General features: G+C 36.3%; 1 protein-coding gene across 1 annotated transcript; it reads left to right on the top strand.

Annotated features, from left to right (window-relative positions):
• The first annotated feature begins 4,765 nt into the window (after positions 1-4,765).
• On the top strand, positions 4,766-8,388 carry LOC148871147 (GDSL esterase/lipase At5g03610-like). The gene is made up of 5 exons (XM_088972730.1): positions 4,766-4,920; positions 5,051-5,266; positions 6,117-6,400; positions 6,939-7,245; positions 7,953-8,388. The coding sequence occupies exons 1-5, from the start codon at positions 4,860-4,862 to the stop codon at positions 8,165-8,167; spliced, it is 1,083 nt and encodes a 360-aa protein (XP_088828856.1). The 5' UTR covers positions 4,766-4,859; the 3' UTR covers positions 8,168-8,388.
• Positions 8,389-9,319: the final 931 nt, after the last annotated feature.

Genomic DNA, 9,319 nt, shown 5'->3' with positions numbered 1-9,319 from the left:
TTTGATATGATGAATGTATATCATTAGGAATGCTCCCAAATATTTTTGACAAATTAAAATTCTGTACGTTTTAATTTTTTGTGTTCTATCTTTTTGCAAATATTTATTATTCAATTATAACATCATTAATTTTTTTTTTGAAAAGTTGGATCATTGACCCATCATTTAGATAAGAAAATAGCTTTTTTTTTCACATAAGTTTTAAATTATATATTTCATCTATATTATATAAATAACTTTTACTTATCACACTTAATTTTTGTTTGACATAATTAATATAAAATATTTGAAACATTCTTTTGATTACTTGTATTTTTTTTTTATTTTTTAACTACATATCATCGATTAAGCAATTTGACCCAAACCACTAACCCACCACCGAAAAAAGAAAATAGTTTGATTTTTAGGTTGACATTAAACTTTGTATTACATTTCCATCATTGATAAAGTTATATATTTTATGATTGACTATGCATTGACTTGTAGTCGTTAAATGCCTCACAAGCTTTCTTACTCTCTTATGACTTAATTATGAGTTTATGACCATTGAATCGATTGTGTCATCACCAAACCAAATGACTTTTCTTCGACTACATAGATGATCTGTTCTTGACAACAATACATAATCTGGACTACCCCAATGTCCTTTACAGATCATTGCAACAACCTCATTTAAAATAGCGGGATGGACCAACTTGGGTGATTTGACGAATGAAGTAGAGAAGTGTATGAGAAAGTAGATAAATCAAAGCTAGAGTAGATGATGATGAATAAGCAGAGAATGGAGTTGACCAAGGAATTAGAGTTGTAGAGGTTGTAAAGGTTTTGCCTAATCCCATGAGTTCTAAACATATGTGGCTATATGCATTAGCATGTGGTCAGTGAAAGCATTCACGACAAATAACTTTAAATTCTATGATATGCATAGTGACAACTAGAACTTAAGCAAATAAGCCTGTTCAGTATATGAGTTGAGTGAGCTTCCTTCCAACAAGATCTAGGGCATGGGACAATGCCCCCCCGCCCCATGGTTTAGAAATCCCCACTGTAATATGGTATTTCATGTAAATTTCCCCATTCCTCTCACTCCCCACCCTAATGGTTGCCCTCCCATGGGTCCATCCATATTTATTCTCCTCTTCGTCCCAATCCACTTCAGGTTTTGACTCCCCTTACAAACAATTCCTCGCTCTGCCCTTAATGCGCACCATAACAAAACTACAATGAACAGATCTCAAATTATAAAATTAGCATGCCAAACAATGAACAATGTTTAATGACATTTGATTTGGAAGAGGACATAGAGTGGGTTTGAATGAAAACATAAAATAGGGTAGCTAATCTATGTATTGGTGCATGGAACAAAGAGGGTTTGTGTACTGAGGGACAAATAGTTCGAATCAAATAGGGTTAGTTAAGTTGAGTTTAGTATAAAATAATCCAAACGCATAAGTACTTCACCTAAAATGGCAGTTACACTGGTATGTCTCTAAAATGAAAAAGAAAAATTTGCATTACCATGTTTATTGATCTCGTTAAATTGAAAACACACAGAATGGAAACGAAAAATATAACAAAAAGAAACATGTTGCAAAGAAAGAAAGAGGTCCTTTACATGCTATTATTATGAAAAATACACAAACTAAGCAGGAAAAAGAGACTATAAGAAAGAAATAAACTTAGTGTTGATACGGTATGACAAACAAAATAGATTACTCATCAAAATCAACTGGTTAATAGATATTCTGTCTAGAATATGGAAATTATGCATGAATAGTAAATAAAAATTTCCACTAAAAAAATTGTGCTCTATAACAGCTCGAACCGAACTCGAGAGACGAAATGATGGCAAGAGACGGGGCTAGTTCGCCCATTGACTCTGGCTCAAGGATACGTCAAACCCGACCCGCTGCACCTTTTCGTACATGGCCTCATTTAATCGACCCCGATACTCGTCCTACGTATGGACATATGGTGTCCCTCCTACGTAGGAACATATGATGGGAGATATCAACACCCGTGTGAGGCACGGACAGCCTACGCCCACACAGACCACGGTCACAACCCCTCGTTCCGAGATGGTTCTTTACTGACTTAAAGGGTGAATAGAGGAGCAGTTGCCTTTAGACGCTGAGAAGAGCTCTAGAGCCGAGGCCTCAATGCAACCCACCAAACAAACTCAATCGCTACGACGTCGAGTGTGGGGGGCAAGCGATGTAGGAGTATTTGGCCGACCCACAGATCTTGACATGTGGCGTCAACCAGGCGTATCCCGACCATCTTGCGGACCTTAAGACATGGCGTCGATCGGACATATCCTAACCACCCCTCACCAATCATTGCCAATTGCTGCCACCTGCTCCCAACTACTCCTCTCAGGCAATTTTGACTATAAAAAGGGGTTCCCACATTAAGGTAAGACACACCAGAATTTAAACTCTAAGTCTCCTCTCTTACCTGGTCAGACCCTTTACAACTCTAAGCTAACTTGACCGTCGGAGGATAACTGTAAAAACCTCTAACATACTTCTTTATCTCAAATTTCCCTCAGCTTCACATTTGGCAGCAAGAATAACTTCCGACTAATTTAATTAAAATATGAACTCGTGCTAACTATAACAAAACTGATAGTACTTCTCCATCATTTATGATACCCTAAGCACATCATGTGGCATGTTGAATAGTAAGTACCGTGTGAAAAGTTGAATTGAGGTCATTGGGTTAAGCCAGAGATCTACCAAATATATATATGCTGGCCTTTGAATTAATTAATACATAAATGCGCGTGACATTTGACATCTTACTGCCCTAAGAATGAGGGCATGCTTTAAATTGAGTGTTTGGTCAAATGAAGACCTTAAATATTATGTTTTATTTTGTGATCCATAGTCTCTAAACGAATCACTTGTTTCTCTCTGCTTATATAAAGTTGACTTTGTTTAATTTGTGAAGGGGGTACTGCATTTAAGATTTTGACAAATGTGATTCAAGCCTGCTTGGATTGGCTTGTGAATTTTTGGAAAGCAGAAACCCTTTGAATAAAGCTCTGAGAGCATTAACCCAGCTGAACATCGCTATCTCTTATTCATTGTTTCTCTATGAAATTATGATGTTGACAAATGGTGATCAAGATGGGATTTCCTGATTGCAAAAACGTTGCGAATACATATTGAGAGCTGCATCCAGCTGCATTTTGAAAATATCTCCCTATGAGATTAGATCACTTAGATCAGTGGACCTTGTATGCACCCTTTTCTGTCCCCATTCCATGTTTCCTGTTATGTTATGCACTATGTAATACCCAAAAAAAAGACAAACTTATTTTATTTATAATTAATTGTTAGATAAATTTTTATCATTTTCTTATGTTTTAAATTGAACTTAAATGAATTTTGACTTTATAAATAATTATATTTTTATTAATTATTTATTGTATTGCATGGGTTTTGTCCCTCCCTAACATGTAACTGTATTTGGGTCACGTGTGGACCCACTTGCTTTTCATTGGAAAAAATCCATGTAAGTTGATACAACTATCCATTTAAAGATTACCCTTCCAATTGGGCCCTTTACGAATGATTGGTCACCATTAGATAAGAACAATAGTTTTCATTATTGTCGTTGTCATCACCATTATTATCATCATCAATAGTTTATTACTTTAATATCAATAGTAGATGAGTTTAAGTCTACTATTCTTATTTATACATCTAGTTCTTGTAATTAAGCAGCCTATGTTCTTGTAATTAAGCAGCCTATGTGCTTGTTCAATATGCTAATTTTCACAATGGCAAGTTTGTAATTTTGACTTTGTTCAGCTTTCAACCAACCTGGTCTACGTAACATGTATATATATATTATTTTATCTTATATTTTATATATAAATATTATAATACAACAAGCTAAGACATATTATATAATATAAACAATATATACAATAAACGTTCAAAGTATCGATATTCGCCAATAAGTTGGTAGGGCGCACCGGCCAGCATCGATCCTTTTTCTTTTATATTTTACTTTTTTTTATTTTAGTTCAAAAGAACCGGTTTAAGTCCTAACTATCCTCTGAATTAGGCCGTTGAATCAGGAAGAGCCCGATACGATATGTATTGACTGATATATAATGATTTTTTGAACCTTATATACAATAAAATGTATACACATATTATGTGTGATATAACAGTACTGGCCCGATCCAGTACAGCCCATAATCACTGTTATCCATACACGGTACATAGATTTTTATTTTGTTGTGGCATTTCATGGTTACCCAGTATTCTCATACATAGGGTCTGCTTTGCATGATTATGGGTCTGGAATTAGAATTGGAAATGTTCCATTCGAATTTTAATGTTTATTGGGATAAAATAGAGAAACCATTACGCTGAATTTGAAAGTACAAATGTAAATATATAGAGTGCAAAACCTTAATTTCAACTGGTTCTGATTTCAAATCCTGTTTCAACCAAACAGGTAGGAGAATAGACCGTTTCAATTTCAATGGATTTTGATTCCGACTATAAACCAACTGCCCTCTCATGAATTGAATTGTAATATTGTATCTATTTTGCACGTCCTTTATAGGACTAATATCACATCCAACCGAAAAGACTTTTGGCTCAGTTTGGAATAAATACATACAAAATAATACAAAATAATATAAAATATAAGGACACTTCCTCGTTCCTGTACAATGAAGGCGGTATTAACTCAATGAACAAAAGTCAGTTGATACGAGCCAAATCATGTATAAATAAGAAGGCCTTCAAATTGAAAATCTATAAAGAAGAAGACTCTCCCTCTTGCCTTCAAATTAATTCGGCAACTCTATCTCCATTGATTCTTAATTTCCATTCATGGAGAATCAATGGAGGCACGTTTCCATCTTTCATCTACTCTTCTTCTTTCTTCTGACAGGTAATGCCAACGCAGCTGCGTTTACTGTGTTCTCCTTCTACGATAATTATGCATTCTGAACAAAGCTTCTGCCTTTTTCTGTTGTTTCAATGGATTGAAGCTATTCTAGTTTAATTTCGTGAATTTACAGGAATTCAAGTAGTTCAAAGTTCACCTCATTACTACCACCACCACCGCCGACTTGGTGGCCGCCTGTCCAAGCTTTTTGTCTTCGGTGACTCTTATGCTGACACCGGGAATAATCAGAAGCCTGTAGCTAGGTCCTGGAAGGTACCTTACGGTATAACTTTTCCCGGAAAACCAGCCGGCCGTTTCTCCGATGGCCGAGTTCTAACGGACTACGTAGGTGGGTTCTCTCTCTCTCTATATAAAATTGCTTAAATTTTTTTTGCTATACGAGCAACTGATACAATAAAATCCGAATAATGGACCGTTAATTCCGTATAGTAAGTATGAATAGTTGAATCGGAATATTTACCTTAGATTTCATATTAATCAATTTCCTATCTAAATCACTCAAAAAAGTTATTTCAGATTTCCTTCTTTCTCCTTCTATTAAGCGTATTATTTTTCGGTTTTTTTATTAATTTTCGAATCAGAATTCCCAGAATAGCGCCTTCTCTTTTCATAATCAGAGAAGGAAGAAGATTACAAGTTTTTGATTGAGTAGGAAGCAAGGATCATGCCTATAATCAAAGATGTCAATCAGTAGCATAATTGCATCAGATCCGACTATCTCGATTAATATAATTGTTTACGATTATAGATCTTTCTTAAAGAACTCTTTGTTTAATGGGACAGGATGGACCAGTTCTGACTCATTATTAATTGGAGGTTTGGAACTGAAATATTAGACCCAGAACTGAATCGATTATAATTGGGTCATACCTGATGGTTCTGATTATAGGTCTGGTTGGAAATTGGTTCTGCATATTTACTTTATAAGGTAGGGATTAGGTCTATCTGAATTCGGATTCAGTTCTTACAAAATTTGTGCTCACACCGTCCTCACATCACTTAAACAGCTGAGCATTTGGAACATCTCTCCATGAATAAAAAATGTGTATGTAGGGAGATGTTTCAAATGAGGATGGTGTGAGGACAAGTTTTGTAAGGACTGAATCTGATCTCGTTCAACATTTTTTCTTGAATTTCCATTTATGTATATATTTTATAAAATTTACTACATTATACAGCTTCTTTTCTTGGAATCAAGACTCCAGTAGCATGGAGGAAAATGGAGGCAAGCCGACTGAGATATGGTCCATATGGAATAAATTTTGCGTTTGGAGGGACTGGTGTGTTTGATACGGTGGTTGCTCCTGACGGAAACATCACCATGACCAAGCAAATCGACTTCTTTCAACAGCTCATCCATGATGGAGTGTACAGCAAGCTTGACCTAGATTCATCCGTTGCTCTTGTATCTCTTGCTGGAAACGATTATACCACTTATTCTGCCAGGAATGGCAGCACAGAGGTGATCCGTTTCTCCAACCAACTTCAATTAATTAGTGCTCTGTTTGGAAAAGATTTAGCTTTTGATCTTTCAGACCACAAATGAGCCAGAGTGTTGTTTGGCAACAGATTGTTTCCTGAAGCCTCCCTGACTCGATGGGGTTGGAGATGAAGATTGTCTTGACGGGGATGAGGAGTGGAGTCTTCACCCCGGCCTGGTCCTAGATAATATTTTAATTTTCTTTTATTTTAAGTAAATATATTCTCTAAAGAAAAATTATGTAGGAGTCGAAGATGGGGACTATATAGGATCCCCACACCAAACTCATCCCGTTGCCATTCTTAAGCCAAAATCATTTAAGCCCCAACACCGATCCTGAAATTGGGACTTTGTGTTTTGTTGGATCTTAAAAGCACAAGTCCTGAAGCTAATGCCAACGGACCAAACCCAACTATTTCAAGTTAGTTCTGAAATTACGATCGAAGAAGAAAAGGAAATTCGAAAATATACTTATTGACATCGAGACCTCTTTATTTTTTACTAACCCCATTGATGGCAGGGTTTGTCGAACTTCACTGCATCCATCATTAATCAACTAGCTATAAATATGAAGCGCATTCATGACATGGGAGTGAAGAAAGTAGCAGTTACAGCTATTGAGCCTTTCGGATGTCTTCCCGCAAACTCAGTCTTGTCTTCTTATCAACAATGCAATGAAACAAATAACAAGATATCAATCTTCCACAACCTCTTATTACAGCAAGCAGTGGAGAAGTTGAATAACGAAACCAACGAATCCACATTCATAATTCTTGATCTCTATAACGCATTCATCTCCACATTTGAGAGACAGAAAGATCATCCAGGTGATTTCTCTACTTTGACTAGAAATACTTGCTTGAATGATGATTTATATATCTTTAATAGTAAGGCTTAACAACCTCTCTAGCCGGAGGTTGAACAACTAAGAAGACAGCTGAACAACCAAGAAGAAAACTATGACCTTCCTACTTTTGTGAATTCTGTAGGAGTTTCTATTAAAAGAATTATAATCTGAAAACAAAATACTTTTAATTAAGCCTCAAACCACAAAGCCTTCCATGGTTATACTCAATACATTGGTTTGATTATTTATATTATATATATATATAGCTTTTTATATTATACTAATATTTTCCAACTTGTTGGCCAATCTAAAATTCTATAGTAAATCAGGACTTCTTCCATCTATATATTTCACAATGTTTTTAAAATCGAATCGGACAATGAATTGGTCAGAATCCGCTTCTCGGGTCAAATGATCTGACTGTTCAAACCCAATGAACAGTCCGTTCTGACAAAAAAAAAAACTGTCAAAACCTTGCACGGTTCAAATGGTTCAATCACCCAAAATAGCAGTTTTCTGACCAAATCAATGGCTTTTGGTAAAATAATGATTTTGAGGTAAAACGGAATCAATCACCTGGCCGATTCCTAGTTTTTCTGGTCCAACCATCCGGTCCGGTCCGATTTTGAAAACCATAATTTTTCATTTACCAACTAGTAACAATAGAACATTTGATGCACTGAACAGGAAGCTTGAAGTTTGTTAATCCATTGAAGCCATGCTGCGTGGGTATAACTACAAAAGACTTGTGTGGAGAGAAAGATGAAAATGGTGTGGCCAAGTATACAGTATGTAAAGATCCTGAATCTGCATTCTTTTGGGATGATGTACACCCTTCACAGGAGGGTTGGCATGCAGTCTCTTCAGCTTTGCAAGATTCTCTACAGCAACTCTCCCTCTAATATATATAAGCGATAAATCTCCTTAATTATTTCATTCATGTTCATTCATGTTGGAGTCACTTCATTCTTTTCTTTTCTTGTATTTTTATTTTATTTTTAATTACAAAATGTCTTTCCAATTTTTTATATTCTTGATTCAATGGCTTCGAGAGTACAATCGATTTTTCTTCTGTGTATCTTGGAAGACTTGAACTAGAAAACAAAAAATTTATTTGCTTGTATCTTCCGGTAGCTCATCAAGGCCATCACATGCATTTTTTTATTAAGTGACTGTTTGGTAAGTCTTTTCCAGAAGATCTATTATATAGATCTGATAGTTAATAGACAGGTTAAGCTTTTGCAAATAGATCTTGGAATGTTTTTCATAGATTTCAAAAAATACCATAAAAGCTAGAAGACCATTTGGTAATGTGATGAAAATGTGCACTATATGTATATGAATGTCTTATGTGTGAGCCCACCATAGGTGGACACGTATGTAGGGCCCACATGCATTTTACAAGGTGGGCCCAACATCCCATTGATAGACATACATGTGAGGTACATGTGTTGACATGTATGTGGGGCCCACATATATTTTTCAAGGTGGGCCCTACATACTATTGGTAGACACGCATATGGGGTCTGTGTATGGACATGTATGTGGGGCCCACACATTTTTCAATGTAGCCCCACATACCGTTGGTGGACATGTATGTGGGGTCCATGTGTGGACATGTACGTAGGGCTTACATACATTTTACAAAGTCGCCCTACATACCATTGGTGGACATGTATGTGGGGTCCCATACATTTTTCAAGGTAGGCCCCACATACCATTGGTGGACATGCATGTGAGGTCTTTTTATGGATATGTATGTGGGGTCCATGTGAGGATATGTGTGTGGGGCCCACATAAACTTTCAAGGTGGGCCCCACATACCATTGGTGGACATGTATGTGGGGTCCAAATATATTTTACAAGGTGGGCCCTCCATTGGTGAACATGCATGTGAGGTCCATGTGTGGACATGTATATAAGACCCACACATTTTTCAATGTGGGCCCCACATACTTTTTCTAAGGTAGACCCCACATACCATTGGAAGGTCCCACTTACACATTCAAATAGTTTTTTTGTGAAAAGATAACCCATTTTCACCCAAGTGTGCG

This window comes from Nelumbo lutea, chromosome 2 (assembly GCF_056320005.1).
Source record: "Nelumbo lutea isolate HS-2025 chromosome 2, American lotus-T2T, whole genome shotgun sequence".
Lineage (NCBI taxonomy): Eukaryota > Viridiplantae > Streptophyta > Magnoliopsida > Proteales > Nelumbonaceae > Nelumbo > Nelumbo lutea.
This window is presented reverse-complemented; position numbering and strand designations above follow the sequence as displayed.

Excerpts from the sequence above, each read along its gene's own strand:
- LOC148871147 (XM_088972730.1), top strand. The coding sequence starts at position 4,860 with ATGGAGAATCAATGGAGGCACGTTTCCATCTTTCATCTACTCTTCTTC. Across the intron at positions 6,401-6,938 it reads CCAGGAATGGCAGCACAGAG|GGTTTGTCGAACTTCACTGC; the intron begins GTGATCCGTTTC and ends CATTGATGGCAG. Across the intron at positions 7,246-7,952 it reads GAGACAGAAAGATCATCCAG|GAAGCTTGAAGTTTGTTAAT; the intron begins GTGATTTCTCTA and ends TGCACTGAACAG.